Source organism: Danio rerio, chromosome 13 (genome assembly GCF_049306965.1).
Source record: "Danio rerio strain Tuebingen ecotype United States chromosome 13, GRCz12tu, whole genome shotgun sequence".
Taxonomy (NCBI): domain Eukaryota; kingdom Metazoa; phylum Chordata; class Actinopteri; order Cypriniformes; family Danionidae; genus Danio; species Danio rerio.
The window spans coordinates 36,927,772-36,951,479 of NC_133188.1; the positions used below are offsets into that span (position 1 = coordinate 36,927,772).

The 23,708-nt window shown below is 35.7% G+C and overlaps 1 protein-coding gene across 2 annotated transcripts in view; it reads left to right on the forward strand.

Annotated features, from left to right (window-relative positions):
- Positions 1 to 6,043: 6,043 nt before the first annotated feature.
- Positions 6,044 to 23,708, forward strand: part of jag2a (jagged canonical Notch ligand 2a) — a 68,721-nt gene continuing 51,056 nt past the window's right edge. For both annotated transcript variants that reach the window (XM_689725.10, XM_005156965.6), the window contains exons 1-2: positions 6,044 to 6,252; positions 6,721 to 7,032. In XM_689725.10, the coding sequence (XP_694817.5) occupies positions 6,190 to 6,252; positions 6,721 to 7,032 (375 nt within the window). In that variant the 5' untranslated portion in view covers positions 6,044 to 6,189. The remainder of the gene's footprint in view (positions 6,253 to 6,720; positions 7,033 to 23,708) is intronic.

Here is a 23,708-nt window from a genome sequence, read left to right on the forward strand (position 1 = left end):
GTGGTTAGCACTCAGAGGAAGAAGGTTGCTGGTTTGAGTTCCGGCTGGGTCAGTTGGCATATCTGAGAGGAGTTTCTCCCCTTGTTTGCGTGTGTTTCCTCCAGGTGATCCGGTTTCCCCCACAGTCCCAAGACATGCGCTATAGGTGAATTGAATAAACTCAATTGGCCTCAGTATGTGTGTAACTAAGTGTGTATGGGTGTTTCCCAGTACTGGGTTCAGCTTCAAGAGGAAGATTACAGCTGAAAGGACATTCGCTGTGTAAAACATTTGTTGGATAAGTTGGCGGTTCATTCGACTGTATAGTGACTCAGCCAAAAGAAAATGAATGAATAAGTGAATGAACTAATATTTATTTCATGTTAAAGTGAGAACCACTGCTGTAAAAGGTCCATGAATTGTCAATCTTTCTTAAATACTCAAACAGGTGAGGTAATAAAAGCAGTCATAAGTCCCAGTTAAATTCAAGGACTGTACAGTATGTATAATATATTATATGCCACCACCCCTGAAAAACACTCTAGAGAATATTCTCATGTGTAGAAGGTCAGTCACACACAAGGGGTCCTCAGGGATTTCTCTGAGAAACACATAATCCACTCTCAACCAGCCCTGCCTATCTCCTCCTATTCAGCACTGTATATAACAAACACAATGTCTCATTGTGCATGTGTGTTTGTGTGTGTGTACTCCTCCCTCTCTTACAGCAGACTAATGCAATGAATGATTGGCACAGCTGACTGAGCTGATAACAGCTCCATCCTCTACATACCCACCCTCAGCTAGGCACGCACATGCCCGCCTGAGGTTAACCCTCATGGGCCGCAGACCTAAACACTGCCTGGCATCTATTCCCAGAAGCCTGGATCAAAACCACAGCTGGGCTTCAAAAACTGGCATATGTGGTGGGGTCACATAGCTGTCTAATTACCAGCGGTTTGCAGTCTCGAGGTGAATCTTTTGAAAAAATGCTCGGATCAGCATTCAGACAATATTTTTTTTTTTTTATAATTGAAGGTGAAGTGTGTAATCTCTATGGAAACAGAAAGTACTTGATGAAACTAACTTATCTCCTGGAGTAAACTGGGGGTGGCACTGACTGTCTCAGTTCATTTGTTTGCAATTTACATTGGTGCAACTAGTTGCAAATAAAACAAGTGTAAGTTTATATGAAAATTTTTACTTTTTATAATTGATACTTTGAACTTTTTCTTGTAGCCTATTATCAGTGGTGTCACACTTTAAAGAGTTCACACTTAGCTGATGATGGATTATAAAGCTTATTTGGCATGCTGTCCTGGGAGAGAGCCCTGAGCTCATAAGATCCTCGAGCCCGAAGCTCCCTCGGAGTTTGAGCTCAGGAAGATCTTGAGGACTTCCCTGCTGTAGCTACAGTAATAAACAGATAGTGATTGCTCTTAAGAGATAACTACTTATTATGAGCATGTCTATGGTGCTGATTTGGATTAGTCAATTAACTTAAGCTGCATGTTTTTTGGACGGTGGGAGGAAACCGGGGAACCCAGGGGAAACCCATGTGAGCACGGGGAGAACGTGTAAACTCCGCACACAAACGTTAGCTGGCTTGGTAAGGACTAGAACCAGTGACGTTCTTGGTATGAGGCAACAGTGATAACCACTGGGCCACCATGCCACCTATCTAGGAAAGGAGGAGGAGTAGAGGTGGAAGAGGAGGATTCTTCAAAACAAAATGGCTGTTATATGGAACTTAGGGTTTTTTTTAGGTTTAGGAAGCGTCTGATTGGTGAATCATAAATTGAATAATGCGGGGCCGGCAGCAAGCAATCATAAACATGTGATCCTCTCAAAATTGGTTTATAAATAAACTTCATGTAATTGAGTATATTTTCTGAGGATTGTAATTTACTAAGTAGTTTTAAAAATTTGTAATTTTACTTACCCTTGAGTACATTTTTAGTGCAGTATCGGGTATTTTCACTCCTATTATTTTTGTTCAAATCGCATCACTATATATATATATATTTTTGTCTTTGGGGATTGGCTGAGAAGTAAAATCAGTCTTGTGATTCCTGTCGAATCAAATCGCAAATAGAAACTAAATCGCATCCTTTTGAACAACCTCATAACTTGGGTGCTTTATGAAGCCAACAAACTGTTTTGAAGCATTAAAAGTGTCCAATAAATGTCCAAAATCTATTCTAGACCCAGAGACTGTTTAGACTGCCCAAATGGCTTTAAACAATCCCTTAATACACTACAGAAGTTACGTTTTCACACACGCACAAATTCTCACAATCTCACGGCAATTCGTAACTTTTTCATTTAGTGGCTAATTCATATGAATGTATACGATCTGATTCATACGATTTGCTCATCACCCAATGACGATTGGGGTTAGGGGTGGGGTTGGGTGCCATGCCTTCTTTAAAAAAACGTACATTTTCGTACGACTGAACTCACACTATGTACTCTATGGCTACTTTTTACTTATAGTTTGAGTAATATTTACAACAGATACTTTTACTGTACTTGCACGACATTTTTGGCCAAGTAGTGGTACTTTTACTGGAGTGATTTTTCAGCACTCTTTCCACCACTGCCTATGTCTTTCTAAATATATTTGGAATTGCAGCAATCTCTCTCTCTCTCTCTCTCTCTCTCTCTCTCTCTCTCTCTCTATACAAACATACATACTGTCACCCGACAATGCAGAGACTTGGTGAGCAAATCAAGTCAAAGGCAGATTCTGCTTGACTAATGTATTCAGCATTGACCTCCGCTGTTATAAATATGATTATGTTTTTATTGCAGTAAGTTATAATTTAAGTTAACATTAGCTAATATGGTTTAAAATAATTTTTCTATTTATTTAGAAATATTAGGAGATAAATTATGAAATTACCCATGGCAAATTTAATGTAATATAGTTTGGTATATTTTCCTTCGGCCCACAGATCTCAGTGATATTTAGTTTTTGGCCCTTCGTAGAAAAAGGTTTGGGCACCCCTGATCTGAACAGATTCACTGCAGTGAAGCTAAAATAAATTTCCATACCTCAATCAGAAGACGGTAGGCTGAGGTGAGCTATTAGCTGCCCCTTCTGAAGAAGACATTTTCAGGTCAGCCTATTGACATGTCGCAGCCCTTCAATGACCCTAAAAGAGGTGTAGAGAGCACACATTGGGGAATCTGCATTAGTTGTAACAGAAGTCTGCCTTGAGGCCAGAGGTTAAGCACTCTTACACTCCATCACTGACATTTATAAACCTGAGACAGAATTTCACACCTCCCAATGACACACCTGCTCACTAACTCTTCTGCACCTCAAACGTGGCATGTGTGTATTGCTTCTGTTTGTTTTGAAGTACTGACAATATTGACGTTGTTCTTATGTTTATAAATATAATTTCAGAAGCTAGAAGGTGTTCATTTTAAAATAAAATTAAAAAACCTAAACTGAACAACCAGACAGTGGCTTGTGAGAGATTTTCGTTATGTTAAAAAAATTATTATACTTTTTCAAATATTAAGTTTGAACCATATGCTTTAGAGTTAAAATACTCTTCAGGAACCTGCACGTATGAATGTGATTTTGCATGCGAGAAATTTTTAAATGTGAACACATAATACTCTAATCCTTTATCTTAACCGGCAACCAACCAAATCACTCATCAACACTTATCAAAACTACAATTTTATTTTTGCCTGTGGGGCAAACCTCAGCTGTTATAACACACCAACAATGACAATGATGACAGCAACAACGCTTTGAATTAGTCATACCCTTAGAACCAAATAATGTGTGCATCTGTGGTGAAGATATTATGTGCATTCACTGCAAAACATCACAGTTTCTCAACCTCTCCCCGGTTTGTAACAGAATGCAGGTGCCTTTCTTTCAATCAGAGCAGCAGTGTGTCACATCCTTAGAGTGCAGCGAGTATTGTTCACATCCAATTCCTCTGCATGCAGCTTTCGGACTGACTTCCTTTCTTTATTCTGGTTATGGACCGGCTCTAGAGGAACGCAGGATGGAGTCTGACGGCAAGATTAGGACTATAGCGTCACCCATTTCCTTAAGAGAGAGAGTGTAGAGGCAGACAGAGAAAGACATTGATTAACAAATAAAAGGATGTGACACAGCCAGTAAATCCATGATATCATGTAGTTTAGACTATTACTAACAGTTGTTTTTGCAAATTTTAGAAAGAACAAAGCTTTAGGGCTGGCATCACTGCTGAGGAGTGGGCCTTTGACCAAAAAAAACCAAAATAATCCCACACTGTTTTATCGGTCATAATAAAGAGTCATATAATAAATAAGCAAGCACTATCATAGTGAGGACAGTGAGACACACAAAAAACACACAAAACCCAAACATACTGTTTATTTATTATTATTTTGTTGGCTGCTATGCAGAAATGCGCCCCTTCAGTAACTGGATGGGAGACCATAAAAAAGCTAGGTTGCTGCCAGAAGTGGTGTAAGTGAAGCTATAAGGACATTATGTCTTTCAAAATGTCACATGTGGCAAGGTTTATATTGTCCAGATATGGAGACAAAGTGCGAATAAATGTATCAGTTGTGGAGTGACTAGCCTAAGACATATATATATAGAAAATATTCCAGGGGAATAGTCTCTTGAATGATTGAATGCCATACTTTCATGGAAAATACTTTCATACTTTTATCATTGATCCACATCAAAATGTTCTTCTTGGCAGCAAAAGTTAACAGGCAGAACAATCGTTGTTCATACTTGTTCCTCATCAGTTTGAAGGGAAACCCAGGAGAAGGGACAGAGGGTCTACAGTACATCCATGTCCAGACCAAAAATGTAGTTTATTTGAGCTACAATTCTGCTTCAGTAAACCTGAATCACCTGACTGTTCCATATGCAATGAAGTTAATCCCGTATATTTGATTAGCATTTAAGGCATAGAAGTGAGTGGGTTGCATTGTATTTATGTCTTAAATGAGGTGTGAGAGCTGAATTCCATGATGGATCCTGAGTTGAAAGGCTCTGGCCCTGTTGCAAACTGAAAGTTTATTGGCTAAAGAGACCAAACCATCTCCCATTGTTCTTCCAAAATATCCCTCTTTTCCCCAAATTGATCTGAGATGTGAGTTACAGACAGTGTTATAAGAGCACAGAGCCTTATAGAAAAAAGAGATCAGCTTTTGTTTCGGAGGATTTAACAGAATTTTCTCAATTATCATAAACGAGTATTGAGAAGTAAGAGAAGTGTTCTTGAATAGGTAATCTCTAATATGCAGGAAGCTGAGGAAATGTTGGCTTGGTAAATTTTGAAACAATAGTTTAAAAAGGCAGTAAGGTTCCCTCCTTGAAGAGGTTTTCCATCTTACATACAAACATGCTGTTTTAAACCCTCACAAGTCAACATATTGCATATTTGTGAGGAAATTTTGAAAATAAATCTGACTAGATTAAACTGAACTCCAAAAAGTATAATACAATTGAAATGTTGGTTATATAAACCCAATTGGTAATTTTTTGGTAAGTTTTCAAGACATTTTAACTCGTAAAAGTCAATAATCTATCACCAGAGGGCGCTCTGTATCTGTTACCCACAAACATTCAACAGTGTCTTGATATGAGTGCACATTTGGATTGTGAGAGAACAAGCGGAGCAAAAAGCTACCCAAATAAACAAACAAACAAATAACCTTATTGTGTAGCCTAATAGTCGTTTGCAAAATGTCAAATGTAGGCGTACTTGTAGCCTTATTATAGCTACAACAATTCATATATGAAATATTCAAGAATGTAAAATGATTCCTTTTGTGAAAGATTAATATTTATAAATGATTGCAGTGCTTGTCTGACGCTTTAAACTCTTTTATCTTTTACTCTACAAACTAAGTCAATAACCCTGTCTGATCTATAATTTATAAGGAGGCCCCGCCCTTTCCAGCGATTGGCTGAGGCAGGCGTTCTACTACAGCTGATGCCTTGCCAATGGCGTATTGAGCTGTCAATCAAAGCCGTTCAGACTGCGAGTAGTTGACTGATATAGTGAGAGCAGCGCGCTGGAGGAGCGAGTGGATGTATGCGTGTGACTTTCATCTCATCTTCTAGAGGTCTTGCGGAGAAACGAACCACTTTGAATGGCTGGATTTTTGTGGATAATAATGCATTCGTGTTTTTTCTTTTTTTAACCATGTCATATTAACTTCATAGGAGTCATGCATAACTATTTTGGAGCTTGTTTCTCAATAGTGTTCCTAATTTTAACGTTTTGGACTGAGGTGAGTTAAACTTCCTTTTATTAAAATCCACTTTTTACTTCACTTGCTTTAAAGTCCACAGAGTAAACAACCGCTTCACATTCAACTGAAACTCATTCATTTTGGTCAAATTGGATTTTGGGATTCTTGTCCTAATAGAATTATCCTGCTGTCAGTGGAAGCATGTGATCCTTAAAGTTTAAAGGCTTTTAAAACCAATCCCCGTGCGCCCTAATAGATCTACTTTGAAACGTAAAGCATTGCATAAATTGCTAATACAGTACATACTTTTAAGTTAATATTACATTATGACACGAGCCTGTTTATTAACATTTGTCTGCAATACCGTTATGTCCATAAAACACTTCTTAAAAGCTTCTCCGGTATAACCTACTTTTTAAAAATGACCGGAAAATTATTCTGTGCAATCTTACAAAGCCACATTCTCTTTCCAACTCATATTTTAACTGCTGTTTATGTTATTTTTAGGTGTGCCAGTCGTCGGGTTATTTGGAGCTGCAGTTGATCAGCGTGGAGAATGACAGGGCTGAGCTCGCGAATGGAAACTGCTGTGACGGCGCACGAGACGGGCTGTGCGACCAGGACCAATGCGACACCTACTTGAAAGTGTGTCTAAAGGAATACCAGGTGGAGGTCACCACATCTGGCTTTTGTACGTACGGCACTGGAAGCTCGAGCGTGGTCGGGGGGAATACGTTTCAGTTGAAAGGATTCAATGGAAACCCAAACAAGGCCAATGACCTCGGGACCGTTATCATACCGTTTCAATTCGCCTGGCCGGTAGGTGTTCATATGCTCTTTCAACACAAACAGACCCTTTTGTATACATTTTCTTGCTGTGTATATTGTAACTATATATTGAGTGAGTCTTATAAGTATTAACGTTTTTTCCAGAAGCGTTATTACATAAAAAGGTGTTGGAAAGTGCAATTTTTTTATGTAACATTATTGCTTCCGTACTGATTATAGCTATTCTATTTAATGTAAAACGTTGCTTCCACTAAATGACAGCAGTTTTAAGATGATTATTAGATATAGTCCAATGTAGATAATGTTTAGCTTGACCACCTTGGTACCAGTTTAGATCAGCTAGAAACCAAAGCTGTTGTTTCCAACAGATGGCCAGAACGCACGAGTGAAACACGCATAGCTGGTCTTAACAACACCAACTGGTAGCCTTCGCTTTAAACACCCATTGCAAAGCAAATGTTTGACTCTGTGGAAAGAGGAGAGCTCGGTGTCACGGTGGTCACTGGCGTTAATCGTACAGATGATGGGTAGAACATCTCCGGTTACGGCGCGCGTTTGGCTGCGCGAGCGGCGGCTGGTGCGTGTCTCTCGCGCGCGCTCAGTCTCCAGTTACACGCTTAACTGATGGTGTCGAATTTATAGGACGTAGTGTTTTTACTTCATGCGGAGGGGGTTTTGAGGGGCTGCACGAACATGCTTTGCAAAGTACAGAAGCAATTGACATTCGTAATTGGGTAACACTTTACAATAACAGTAGGCTACATGCATAATGAGGTGTTAATATGTGAACTAAACGTTACTTCATTATGAACTAATGATAAATTAACCCATGCACTAATCATGAACTAACTATAACTACAACATGATTTACATGAGTTCATGTGTGAACAACGGCTACTTAAATTTCTTAGTACTTGATTATTTGTTCATTGATGTATTACTTACCACATCTTTTATGCTTCATTTAACCACCATGAACTCATGAGATTGATGTATAATTAAATTGTGACTTTACTTGGAGGGGCACATCATTTTTAACCCACTCTTAACTACTCATGAACTCCTTTTGTGTGTGCTTCAGGTGCATTTACACAGAATAACAATAGAAAAGTGTTCTCTCAACATCAACATGAAGAGTTTAAATGATGACGTGCCCCTCCAAGTAAAGTCATGACATAATTATACATTAATAACTCATGAGTTCATGTGTTAGTTACATTTATCTTAAACAGATGTTAATTAATGCATTAATTAACAACATAAACTAACAAGTAATTATGGTAGCCATTATTCACACATGAACTCATGTGGCTCTTGATGTAGCTAAAGTAAGTTTATGATTGGCGCACACCTTAACTTAATTCATAATCATAACCTTAATCATTAATTCATAATAAAGTAATGTTTAGTTGTAATACATCATTATTCTTGTATATTGTTATTGTAAAATGTTACCCATGATTGTTTCTTACGAACATGTATATCTATCTATCTATCTATCTATCTATCTATCTATCTATCTATCTATCTATCTATCTATCGTTCTATCTATCGTTCTATCTATCTATCTATCTATCTATCTATCTATCTATCTATCTATCTATCTATCTATCTATCTATCTATCTATCTATCTATCGTTCTATCGTTCTATCGTTCTATCTATCGTTCTATCTATCTATCTATCTATCTATCTATCTATCTATCTATCTATCTATCTATCTATCTATCTATCTATCTATCTATCTATCTATCTATCTATCTATCTATCTATTTTTCTATCTATCTATCTATCTATCTATCTATCTATCTATCTATCTATCTATCTATCTATCTATCTATCTATCTATCTATCTATCTATCTATCTATCTATCTATCTATCGTTCTATCTATCTATCGTTCTATCTATCTATCGTTCTATCTATCTATCTATCTATCTATCTATCTATCTGTCTGTCTGTCTGTCTGTCTGTCTGTCTGTCTGTCTGTCTGTCTGTCTGTCTGTCTGTCTGTCTGTCTGTCTGTCTGTCTGTCTGTCTGTCTGTCTGTCTGTCTGTCTGTCTGTCTGTCTGTCTGTCTGTCTAGAGATTGTCTATAGTAAGTAAAGATTTATTTATATAGCACCTTTTCCAAACATTGAGTCACAAATAAAAAAACAAATTAAAACAAGTTAAAAATCCAAGTACCGAACACCAATACTGTCAATTAAAAGCTTGTCTAAAAAGATGTGTCTTTAAATGCTTTTTAAAAAGTTATAATCTCAGATTTCTCAGGGTTATAGGGAGTGAGTTCCAGAGCCTTGGTGCCACAACACAGAAGGCACCGTCACCTTTCGTCTTAAGATGAGTTTTGGGATTGGTTAAAAGGTCTTTGCCGGAAGACCTCAGAGTCCATGAGCTACATGAGTGACTATGTGAAAGATCTTGAATATATACGGGTGCTTGACAAATCAGAGTTTTATATGTAATGACCAGAAGCTTAAAATTTAGTCTAAAATGAATTAGTGAAGTGCCTTAAACAGAGGAGTAATGTGCGACCTCCTACTGGTGCTTTTTAAAAGCCTCGCTGCTGTATTCTGCTAAACTTGCAATCGATCCATGGACGATTTGTTCAGACAAGTGAACAGAACATTACAATAATCCAACCATGAAGAGATAAAGGCATGGAAAAGCATCTCCATCTCTTCCTTAGAAACAATATTTCTTATTTTTGCAATGTTGCTCAGATATAAAAAGCATGTACGAACAACAGACTTAACATGGCTATAAAAACACAGAGCTCTATCAAAGATGACACCCAGATTTCTAATGTCACTGCAATTTGATGATATAAACCCCAAAAACTTGCCTGATCTTTGGGATGAGGCTATCGGGAACAAAAATGGTCCAAATCTCTTTAAAATCAGTATTTTTTTAAGACTACTGCATTAACAACAAAACAGTTGCACTCAAAAATTATTTTGCTGCTTGTTAAAACTACTTATTGAAAATTCGTTGAAACAACACAATTTCAAAGGTGTTTTTGTGACAACTTAAATGTTTTATTTTTATCCACGAAAATTTGTAAAATTGATAAAAATGTAATTAATTTGTGTTAGGACAACATAAAAGAATTGTGTGGAACCCTGCATTTTTACAGTGCATATTGTTTATGTTGCTGTAGGCATTAATGCATCTACCATCTTCTTGATTAAAGAGTGTCTTGGGGCAACTTAGGTTATTTAATTTCATATTCTTAGTTAGAAATCATAAGATATGCTCATCAGTGAAGGGTGACAGTTGCGTGAGCTCACAAGAATGCTGTTTTGGCCAAAAATGTTTAAAAAAAGAGGACAATTTACACAAGACAGAGTTCTTGACTAGAGCTGGCATGCTCACGAAGTGATATCACAATCCTCGAGATAGAGAAGAGAAAGAGAGAGGCAGTGGGAGTTGTCTTCACGATCATGTTTCTGATAGCAGTATTGTCGCTAAATAGACCAGAACAGATAGTTTGTAAGATAACGCAAGGCACATTACTGTGAGTAAAACATTTAAACCACACAGCGCTTACATCAGTCTGTTGTTGTTTTCTTAAACCTGGTAAATCTGTTTTGTAAGTAGTGAAAAATGCTGAATCACCGCATTAGAGTCTTGTTTGCTTTCAGATTTCAGCGGTGGTGATAACAGTAGCGCTGTGGTGAGATCTGCCTGGGTTCTTCTGTTATGTACACATGCCTTTGAAAGTGGCTTTGTTTTAAGCACACAGTAATTGCTCAATTGAAGATTAAATTGTGTACACAGTATATGAGACATTCTGGGACTCTATATGAATATCATTATATAAGTGCTGAGAAGGGGGTGACACGGTGGCTCAGTAGTTAATACTGTCGCCTTAGCAATGTGAATGTGTATAATGAGTGTATATGGATGTTTTCCAATACTGTGTTGCAGCTGGAAAGGCATCTGTAAAACATAAGCTGGATAAGTTGGTGGTTCTTTCCTCTGTGGTGACCCCTGATGAATAAAGGGACTAAGCTGAAGGACAATGAATGAATGAATGTGCTGAGGATCTTGAGTTTTTCTTTGGCATGCTGATCTTGAACGAATCTGACCAGGACTGAATTTGAGACAGCTTACCTAGATTGTTTAAAAGGGTTTGGTTTCCACTTTCCAGGGCTTAAACCAAGATCAGAATCAACGTTAATATTAATTTACAGGGCTCTGCAACCACTCACAACTCAATATCTATCTATCTATCTATCTATCTATCTATCTATCTATCTATCTATCTATCTATCTATCTATCTATCTATCTATCTATCTATCTATCTATCTATCTATCTATCTATCTGTCTGTCTGTCTGTCTGTCTGTCTGTCTGTCTGTCTGTCTGTCTGTCTGTCTGTCTGTCTGTCTCTCTGTCTGTCTGTCTGTCTGTCTGTCTTTTTCTAGTTCTATCTTGTCCTATCCACGATTCTCATTCAAATTCTTATTCCTTGTACCATTAAATCTCATTCTCTCTATCATTCTTCCTACAATTGTTTCATTTATATGCTCTCTTTTTATGCAAAGAAAATCGGTAGAATCAGCAAATTGGTGACTTATTTAACACTTTGCGTGGGCGTTGGGGGGTAGGCTTTGATACTTTTTTTTCTCTAATAATGTTGTGCATGATTGAAATGATCTAAATGTAATATGAAATCTCTACCTCATAAAATAGTTAAGTCTAATAGATTAAGACTGTCTCGCAAGTTTTTAGTCTAGCAAAATTAACAGTTCACTGAAAAATGAAAATTTGCTGATAATTTACTCAACCTCAGGCCATCCAAGATGTAGGGGACTTTGTTTCTTTAGTGGTAAATAAATAAAAAAGATTTGTAGCTGAAACTGTGGTCTTTGGTGATTCAAATCATGAAAGTCAATGGTTCCCCTTAAACCCTCACATATAAGCAAAACAATACCAATACTCTTGGCTCCAGGCAATAGATTGAGGTTTTGTGAAACAAAATTTTTGGTCTGTGCAGGAAACTGAACATTATTTACATTATCAGCTTTAAGCCACAGCCATTGACTTGTATTATGCAAAACAGAAAGGGCCATAATTTCACCTAAAAATCCTCTTCAATGCTCTACAGAAGAAAAAAAAAGTCATATACACGCTAAATTGCCTGTGGGTGATTAACTTCACAGCTAATGCTCATTTTTGAGTGAATGATCCATCAGAACTGCTATCTTACATACAGATTCATAAGTGCTATTTTCTCAGTTTGTCATTCAAGTCTCCGAACAAGTGTATTCACTTTCATCTGGTGAACATCTGAAGACTCTTGTCTGCTATTTCACTGTTGAAGTCTGAAGGAAAAAGATTTGCAGTCTCGTGTTAATACTGGTGAAGACAGCCAATAGTAGGAAGGAAATCCTCCTGCTGTGATGTTTAATAGTTATTTTTGGAACTGGCAAACCGCAAAAAACAAACATTTGCTAATGGGAATGATCCTCCCAAAATGTTCTCTGCGGCATGTCTACCTCTTAGTCTTCAAAAATATTTCAGCAACAGGACTAGGTTGATGGTAGACAAACATATTACTTTATACAGTTGCATCAGTATAATTTGAATCCACAATAGCTGATTTGAAATCTGCCAAGGCACTTATTGTATATTTGGCATTGTGCATAGTTTCTTATCAAACATAGTGTGCCAGGAGAGGGACGCAGTTTACGGAAGGTGATGTTTATGAGCCTTATAAGTCCTGCTGCGTCTGACGTCCTACAGCTGTGAGATCTTTGATTCTCTTCCAGCATACCATCCTTTGTTTTTGGATAAAAAATGTCATCCCACTGAGCACACACACACACACACACGCACACACAAAAGTCTTCCAAGGAAAAGCTCCACAAGTTCATGTTTTGTTTCATGAATAATCTAAACCCTGAATATACAGTCAAGAAAATATATTTTAATAAGTCAAGCTAAATAGTTTACTATGTCTCCTTTTCAAAGATGAAGTTAGATTTCTACAAAGGAGTGAGTGTAGCAGGTAGTTTTGAGATTTGTGGTACTGCTACTTAAAGGGATAGTTCACCCCAAAACAAACATTTACTCACTATTTGTTGAACACAAAAGAAGATATTTTCAAGAACGCTGATAATATTTAAACATCTACTTCTATAGTAGGAAAAACAAATACTTTGGAAGACAGTAGTTAAATGTTTCCTTTTTTCCTCATAGCATCTTCTTTTGTGTTGAACTGAAGAAACTCATAAAAGTTTGAAACAGGTGAAGCATGAGAGAATTCTCATTTTTGAGTGAACTATAGCTTGAAATCACTGTATCTTTCCTTTGTCATTTATGTCTTTGTGTTAAATTGCATAAATGAGGGCCTGCCAAGATGCAGTTTTTTTTTATATGAAAGATATGGAAAATGACAAACATTCATTCATTTTCTTGTCGGCTTAGTCCCTTTATTAATCCGGGGTCGCCACAGCGGAATGAACCACCAACTTATCAAGCAAGTTTTTATGCAGCGGATGCCCTTCCAGCCACAACCCAATCTCTGGGAAACATCCACACACACATTCACACACACACTTAACACTACAGACAATTTAGCGTACCATGCAAACTCCACACAGAAACGCCAACTGAGCCGAGGTTCAAACCAGCGACCTTCTTGCTGTGAGGTGACAGCACTACCTACTGCGCCACTGCCTCGCCTAAATGACAAACAAATCTAATTCTTTTATTCCTTAAAGCTAAAGCACTAAAGAGGGAATTTATGACTGAAAAGAAAAACGTTCACCAGCATGGACCACGACACAGTTTGAGCTAGACTTTATTGTTGGGATGTAGTGATGAAATGGGGTGGTAAGGGAACAGTGGGATTAAAGGGAATGGAAGTAAGAGGAAAAATAGTGAACAGGTAGGTAGGTTGATCGGGCGTCCTATGAAGATGCCCAGAGACTAAGAGTGGGGGTACCATCTCTGTAATATTTTGGTAGAGTGATTAGACCCCTCGATTCAACGTAGGAGAGAAGAGAGGGTTAAAAGGATTGTTAAAGGGAAACAAGGAAATAGAGGGAGGAAGGGGGAGTTCAATAGAATGAGAAGAACATTGCTAGAGGGCTGGTCTGCCTTAAATAATTTTAGGGAGTCGGTGCTTGGTTATGGAAGCAAGGTGAGGCGTGGTCCTGCTGCCGAACTTAATTTTTTTGATTTCCACTACTTTTTCCATTTATTTCTTTGTTTATTTTCAAATCCTTCTTGTCCTCCTTTCACCCTATCCCGCTTACTTTAAATCTTGGATGAGGTCTCTTGTTTCACGAGTGTTTCTCTCTGGTGTTTTCAGTAAGCGGTTGGCTGAGCGACAGATCACAGGTGTTTGATGCAAACCTGCTTTATGTTCCTCATCAAGTTGATAATGTCTGCTGGTTACAGAGCTGATAATGGCAGATATTTGACTGTCACACCTGTTAATGTAAACATGTTTCAGTTTGCCTTATCTTGCTACAGTTGCTTGTCTCTTTTTTCATGCAAGTAGATTTATAAAACATTATAAGAATAGGCATTGTTGGTGCTGTTACTTAAATAGATTAAGATAGTCCTACCCAAAATAAAAATCCTATCATTATTTACTCACCCTTCGCTTGATCAAAACTTATTTGAGATTCTTTAGTCGGTTAAACATAAAGGTGATTTAATAAAATGCCTGGACACATTGACTTCCATTGTAAAGCATTTTTCACAGCAACCAGCATTCTGCAAAATATCTTCTTTTGCAAGCAACAGAAGAAGTAAAACTTTTAACCACTTGAGTTTAAAGTTTTAAACCACTTAAGAGAGAATAAATGATGTGATAATTTTCATTTTTTGTGTGAGCAAACCCTTTAATGTCATTCCAACTACTTTTCTTTCTTTGACACACTGTAAAGCTTCAAAATGACACAAAACCCACTATAAAATCATTACAAATACAAGTCAGTAAAGGCAAAGCCCCAGAGTGCACCTACCTATTATGTAAACACCACTGACCAGCTGAAGCAAACTTTTACGCAAAGTTCACCTTGGCAAGCAGCAAACTCCAAATGAACTTCATTTTGGCCTGATTTAGTTTGAAATGATGTCACAGCGGTTCTTCTCTGCTTTCACTTTAAGTGTATTGAGGTCTTCATTCACAATACAACAAAACATTGGTGCCTCCAGGCAGATTTGATACATTTAAACCTGATCGAGCAGCAAGAGAGAGACCATGTTTATAAAGGGACAGAATGACAGAACCCAACTAGTTCACAGGTGGAAGCTATTAGAGTATGTAATAGTTTATATAATATTACTGAAATTTAATAGGTAACACTTTACAATTCATTAAACAATGCTTTACTTTCATTAAATAACAATAACAAAGATTAATAATAAATACCGTAATAAATGTATTGTTTCTTATTTTTTTCATGCTATTAACTAACATTAATTAATGGAACTTTATTGAAAAGTGTTACTAATTACTATTCTAGTTTAACTCTGTTTTATTGATGCATATTAGTGAGAGAGTTACAGTATTAAGTACAAAGCATCGCAACACATCAAATGTTCAAATCTATCAACAGAAAACAATTTTCACATTTTTTTTAATTAAGCAATACAGTTATGTATTCGTGCATCAAAAACAATAATTGGTGCAAAATACAAATAAAATAATAATAATAAAATAAAAAATAAAAAAGATAAAAGTAACTAACATTAGGCTTTACATCAATAAAGATATATATATATATATATATATATATATATATATATATATATATATATATATATATATATATATATATATACAATTTATTATTTTAAATTAATAATAATATTTTCTTAATTAAAAAGGAAATAATTAAAGAAAGAAAAAACATATATAAACTTGTACATTTTCTCTGTGCTTTCCACTCATAAATAAGCCAGGTGCAGGTAAAACATGTCAGCTGTAGTTTTTTTTTTATTATTTTATTTATTTAGTATTTTTTATTTTTATTTTTAAATGAAATAAAAGGGTGAGGAAGGGTGCTAGTGTCAAATTTTTCAGTATTACCGTAAACTGTATACCTAATCTTTTCTATTTGAATAGACTGCATCCGATCATGCATCCTATGTACCAATTATTATTTTATGATAATTTATATTACTTTCTAAAAGTTTTATAGTAAGAGAGTAATAGGTTGTTGTTCTTTAGTTGTCTATCATATATTAGCCTTGTTGTTCTGTAGTTGTCTATCATATATTAGCCTCAATGAAATCCTAATTTCTGATCACGTAGGCACTTGATAGAAAGAATAATTATGTTTTTTTGCCTTAAATATTAAATAAAGAGCATTTACAGTAAAAAAAAAAAAAAAAAACACTTTAAATGTGATAGTCTAATGCACAGGATCTCATGGTTTGCTGTTTTTAGCCAGCGCCAGGACGTGGACGCATTGGGGCACTGTTTTTCCACATGTCAGTGTTTATGAATAGATTACACCAATAAGAACATGAGTAATCTTGACAAACTATACATCAGTCTAAAGCTACAACCCTCAAGCTGCCAACCCTCAAGCAGCTAGTTGTTTTTCAATGGGAAGCTTATAAAGAATGTATTTTCTAAATTTGTGTAAGTTGTACAGAAAATGCTTATTAGATGGAATGAATATCATGGTAATAACAAGACGCACACACATTCAAAACACCACCTCTTTTATTGAAAAATTGCACACAATGGAAATGCATTGTTAATTCTGTGCCACAGAAACCCAAGCACATGGGGAATGAAGTGACTTCAGAACACAGTTGTGTTACCTGTCTGCACATATCACATTCAGCTTTTATGTGGAACAGTTCCTGCGTATGTGTTTGTCATACTGTGCATTGATCTACATTTGAGCTGAATCCTTAAAGACCACCATAGCTGGATAATATATGATAAAATATGTCATTCTCACTGGCCTTAAAGGTGTAAAAACTGTAGTGCTGGTGCTCTGTGTCACTTAGGAGGTGTAATTTATTCATGTGTGTGTGTTCTTGTGTATCTGCTGGCATGTGTATTTGCATGCGGGTGTCTTATTTCTCTCTAACTAAGGAAAGATAAAATCTTCCCCGCTTCTGCTTCTCCCTGGACCACTGGTTGGTGTCTGATGGCTGTCTTGGGAGATTAGTAACTGTGTTTTACGCCACTGACCAGGTGTTTACATCAATATGTTCGTGCTCGCATGTTCGCAGACTAATGCTGCGAAAGCCTTTCATTAGTGAGTCCTCAGCATTGTGACACTTTTAATGGGGTGTACTCTGGATATTATAAAGCACAAGTTTCCCTCAGGGGTTCGGTAGCAGAACTACAGGAGATCTGCCAATTATTGTTTTATGTACAACAAACTTTGTAAAGAAATGTAGTAAACAAAATTGCAATAGTAAGTTAACTTGAACCAAGGTAATGAGAAATGTTATTGTCTTTGTAATATAAACATTGCAACAGTACACTGTAAAACCCAAAACTTTAAGTTAACTCAAACCATTTGAGGACCATTTGAGAACTGATTGCAACAAACCATTTAAAGTTTAAAAACTTATCTTAATGAGTGTTGTGAACCTAATCTATTTAAGTAAATGAAGCAGTTTGAGCACAGTAAACCCAATAAATAAAGAGAACTCAAACTGTTTGATGAATGCCAGTTGCTACAAGCCATTTGAGTTAAAAAAACAACAACTAATCAATATGAGTACTGTGAACTCCATTTAAGTTGAAGTAATGAGGTATTTAATTAAATCATTACCTTCAACACTGAGTTCAAAACTCTTTTTAAATGAGTAGAATTAACATTCAGGCTATTTTGAGTTAACTACACTCATTTAATTTGGTTAAGTTGGGTTTTACAGTGTATGTAAATATCAACATCAAGAATATTTGAGAATTTACACTACGTTTTAAATAATTGTTTGTTAATTTGTTGTATGAATATCTGAACATACAGAATATCAAAAGAAAGCACAAAGACTCTCGATTGGAAACAAAAGACAATATGTTTTGTCAATTAATAATTTTAAGTCATTTTAATGTAATTTTAGTTGAAAAAAAAAATCTGTCATGGATGGGGAGAAAATCAATAAATGATAATACTGCAGGCCCGTAGCCAAAGGGGGTTTGGGTTGTTTTCAAAGACCCACCTCCCACTGACAAAGGTACAAAGGTATTTGCCATTGGTCCAGAATTTTTGCCACTCTTCTCTCATTTGTCCTATTTTGCTTTGTCATAATAAATTGTGCAAAAAATATATCAAAGGTTTTAAGACCATGCAGAATATGACATAAGTGAAGTCAACTTTCACTATTGATTCACCGTTGTTAAATACTGGACCTTATTCATGAAAGAACAAAAAAATGACCAATAAAAAGGTCTGAAGCACCAAAAGCGGCCCATATTAAAGTTCATTTTATTAGTAGTTAGGTGGTTGTTGTTGTTGTCCCTTAATTTTTTACATTTTTCAAGAGTGGCTAGAAAAAATTGTGAGGCTCTACATTTTTATTATTATGTTTTAGTTGTTTTTTATTTAAATGGCCAAATTCTGACTGAGAAAAGCTGGATGTGCTGGCCAGTTTGTTATTTGTCTAATTACAACAGGCTACATTTTTTTTCTAATGATGTATGATGTAATAACTTCATATACTTCATATATGTAATAACTTCAATACTTTTGTATTTTGAAAATAAGTTTTTTTTATAATAGTTTATTATAAATATTTCCTAAATATTTTCGGTACATCAAAAATTAACCATCCAACAAGCTAATCCAGCTAACAATAGTGCTTAAAATGTCACTAAAATGGAGTATTTAAACCTCAGAATTAAATAGAAAATAATAACTGCTATAAGTCAACTTTTGTACAGGCCTGTACTGTATACCCTTTATTTATTGTTGTAACATTTCAACATCAAGAAACTGATCAGCAATGACATTTAAACCTCAAAAGAAAGTCTGAATGTAATTTCGAGGTAATAAATGTTACTTCAAAACAAAAACAAGTTTTACAAACCACAGACCTTTGAACGTTTGCATTTTATTTAACTTATTCCCAACAGATGAGAATGAATAATTAAAAGCTACGATCAATTAATCAATACTGTCTTGGAGATTGGCGTCTGTTTGAAGTTTTCAGCAGAATGTGATGATTGCAAAGATGCTCCAGGCTAACTTTGGAATAAAACAAATATCACTCTTTATTTGCAGCAAATGACGCAGAAGATTTGGCTCAGTAGTTTCTGTTTGTTTTTCCCAGTTTTCAAGCATATCTTGTGTACCATTCAAAATGTTCTGATATTGTAGTATATTGTATCATGGCCCATTCACACTGTACAAACTCATGCAGGCGTAGATCAGCAGAACAGAGCAAAGCTTGCACTATTAAAAATAAAGTTTCATTATTGGCATCAGTGGTTCCATGAAAAAGTTTAACCTTCACGGATCCTTTACATTGCACAAAGTGTCCTTTAAAAAGGTTCTTTAGATTGTTCAAACATATTACACACAAAAAAAGATTATTTAATTTAAGAACCATTCTCTAAAAGGTTATTTAAGGAAACCAAAATGTGAAAACTCCATTTTGGAAAGTTTATTTTGAATAGTGTGTATTTTGAGGCCAACTTGCTTTATATATTACAAATGTCAATGCAACACCAATAAATAATTCCCCTTTTATTGTTGAGATATCTGAATTTTGCTTGAGGTTTAGTGAAAAGTTTGAAGCCATGCATACATTAGGAGTCTTTCTTTCCTACCATTTACAGCAAGCATCTACAAGTTTGAGCGGTTTGGCTTCACTGATGTTAGCGTGCTGATTCATGCTTCCAGAAAAAAGATGGGTGAGTGTCAGCACACAGATCCATGGGCATGTTTCTCATGCCGTGCTGCTGCAGTAAACCTGATCTCTGCCCAAACCAAAAAATAAAAACTGAAACCTGCTTAAACACCTCTTCAAAAACATCCACCTTTATGCACAGTGGCTTTTTGTGAAGCTTAAAATTGTGCAAATACAAGCTTTTTCCTTGCCTTTTCTTGTGTCAAAGCACTGAAAGTTATTGTGTTTGGTTTTAAAAAAAAATCATTGGTTTCTTATAGCCCACTTCATCCAAAGCTGTAAGTAGGGTTGTCGTTATACCCTTATTAGTCTTTTATTATTACCTGTTGAATCGTTGGTAATATTTCCATAAGATGACCATGTCGCAGTTTAGCAAAACTAATTAACGCCTCCTGAAGTGACTTGTGATGCGCCTTCACCATTTGCAATGCATTAAAACATTGTTTTCCAACTGCAGCCACGCTTCATTCTCTAAATGTATAGTTTGTCTAAAGTGATGTATACAAGCTATATAGTTTACTCTGACAAGGGATACAATAAGCCAGCGCCCTCCACAGTTAAAAGTGACATTTTGTGTCTGCTGGTTTGTTTACCTGCGGGATTTCCATTGGCATTTTTCCTACATGCCAATTCTGACCAATTGAAAAGCAGTTTACAAAATGCATTCAATAATATCTGGCCAATGAGTGGTGTGGATTTTGTCACAGGACTGTATTTTGGTTTTCTTCAACTAGTTCGGACCAAAGCAATCATTGTGGTCTGAAAAAGAACCACGAAAAGTGCTACAGTGTGTCATTTGTTGCCTTTGGTCCGGACCAAATGAACCGAACCTCAGGTGTGAAAGCACCCTTACTCTCATAAAGTTGTAAACCTGTAGGAATTTTTGCTTTACACTTGATAAATTGCTTCGTTTTCCCACGTATATGAAAAATCCTTAATTCTCTGTGGTCGACAAAAGGCAAAATTTAAGGTTCAGAGCAACTTTAAAGTGAGTAAATAATGAAAGAATTTTCCCTTTGGTTAGACTACCCTTTTAAACTAAAAGGAAAAAAAAAACTCTTTAAACTACACAGAAGCTTATTACACTCTATTCAGTCTTCTAATGTTTCAGATATTTCCAAAAATGTTCAATTCCTGTAATCCTAAAAGCACTCAGGTTCAGATTAAAGGGGAGAAACTCTTTACCCCTCATTTGAGAAAGAACACGACCCTCCCATCTGATGAGCTCACCTCAGTAAAAAAGCTGCTGCTTCAGGGACCTTTTGAAGTCATTCTGCCATTGACTTAAGTCCGCTGAATATTTTCCCACGAATTGAATGAACTAAAGCAGTGGTTCTCAAACTTTTTTCACCAAGTACCACCTTAGAAAAAAATCGTCTCTCCAAGTACCACCTTACGACGCTATTTTTAACCAGTATTAAAAAATAGCGTTGTAAGCAAAATTAAGCAGCTACAGGTGTGCACAGTTTTAAAACGATGCAGATTACTTCCTATTAGTAAGAATATGTGTTATTGTCAGTCACTTTAAACATTTGAAATAGTCTGAACATTAACTTTGCTTGCAGATAAAAAAAAAAAAAGTTTTAGTTAAAATGTGCTTTTAAAAGTTCATAAAAAAATGGCGCTGTTCTTAAAAAGTAAAAAGAAAACTGCTGTACTTAAATCTAAAGTATTCAAAGTAGCCTATCCATCAAAAGCTGGAAATGCTGCTTGGACCTTATAAATATAGGCTATATGTCATATTCCTACACTTTCAGACAAATCTTAAAATAAATGTTAAATGTACATATGACAGGGTTCACACAGGCACAGCCTAATGAAAATCGATTCCAGCACCTATTTTTTTTTTCAAGACTGACATGCTATGTATTGAAGACCTGAAATGTATTCTCAGCAACCCATAAAACATTGCATAGGAATAGATACAAATAAAAACCATTAATAATAATATTTATTAATCATATATTAATAATATAATAAACCTGCACTAAGTGCTTGTGAAATCTTTTTTGTACACAAGTAAAAATACTATTACGCTGCTAAAATAACAAAGATTTTAGTAAATAATACTAATATTAGGTAAAAGTACAAATTACTCTTTTAAAAAGTACTAGTTGGTTATTTTTGAAAAAAAATCTGATTTTCATTATGAAATCACTTTTTTTTTAAGTGTAAACCTGATTTAATAGTTTGATTGCTTACATCCCAAAGCTACATGTATAATTTGCACTAACAAAGGAAGTATAGTCAATTTTTCCTTTCATGACAATTAATCTTTTTCAATAGCACTGGTAAAACTACCAAATAATCTTTAAGGCCATAGAGACACTTTTTGCCCATTTTTTAAAAAAATATATTTTTAAGCTTTGAAAGGTTAAATTAAAGTAAATGGTAAAAAGATTTAAATTTAGCCTTTTATTTACATATTTTACACTATTTTCTTTACAATATGGCAAATTTGTTTCTTAAATAGCTGTACATCACATGTAGATTTTATTTTACACTTGATCTTAATCTAAAATAGAAATGTAAAAAATACAAGTACACTGTCAGTAAAAAAATAAAACAAATGACTTCATTTTACTTGAGGTATTTGAAATATGACGACACTACATTTATCAAAGCAGTGCTTTAAGAGCCTTATTGTAAATTGTGATAAATAAACAATAAGTAGGCTAACAATGGATTGCTTTGACCTGTAATGCTTTAGGACAGATCAGAATACAGCTAAATGTATAAATCACACAAATACCTCATCCAGAAACATTTCCAGCATAATTATTTTGTGGTAAAGAAATAAAAATGTTCCACCTTTGCTAAAAGTAAGTTTCACTTCACAACACAGCCAAATAAGAAGACCATTAGCATTGTCATCGATCATGTATCAATCTATTTCCAAATATTTGATAACTTTGAATACTTTTGACTAAATTTAGTTAAGGAGCAAAGATAAATAATGTCTACTTTAATAGTGGAAAGATCGCGATTGTATTCTATCTGAGCACACACGCGATCATGAGAGGACTTGCAGTTCATTTGAAAAAAGCCTATTTAAGAGCTTGCATATCTGTTTTAGCGATTTGCGTACATGAATGCGCTCTCGTGTTAAAATAAAGCACTCGCCACATTTGCAGAAATGAGTAATTGCGCAATACCTCCATTCCCGCGCCGCAATTCAGACTGTGTTTAGAGGAGTGACAGGTCAGAGGCGAGTCGACTGGCTGTCGGAGAGCGAAACGTGTATGAAGATCATCAAATAGGCAGGAAATAAGTCCGCGGTTTAATTACTCTGCTAGACATCTCTGTAGTGAAAACATCCGAGAAGCATTATTCCGACAAAACATTTGTTTTTAAGTTGTTTTTTCTGTCTCTGCAACACAGAAAGCCTTTGTCCCGCCCTTACGTTTCACGCAACTAGACAAGGTCGACTGTGATTGGCTACTTTTCATGTCAGTCAAATCACGCTTCAGAATCAATTCTTAAACTTCGGAAACTGATTTTCAGCAGCTTATGACACAATGCACTAAAATAAACACTCTAAGCACAGCGTTGTGATCGTACGCTTTACAAAACAGCCAATGCTGATCACATCAATGTTATATTACGCATTAAAGAATTAAAAGTGTTACTTGTTTCTTTCATTATTCAGCGATTCCTCCGCGTACCACTAGGAGGAAGCCCGCGTACCACAGTTTGAGAACCACTGAACTAAAGAACACCATTAAAGCATGTGTTTCAGAAAATAAAAGCGCGCATGCATAAACATCACACAATCATTTATGAATTGTTGACTGCGGCAGTGACCTGATACATGCTCATACAAACATCCTTGCCCCATCTCATCTTTCATCTGGTT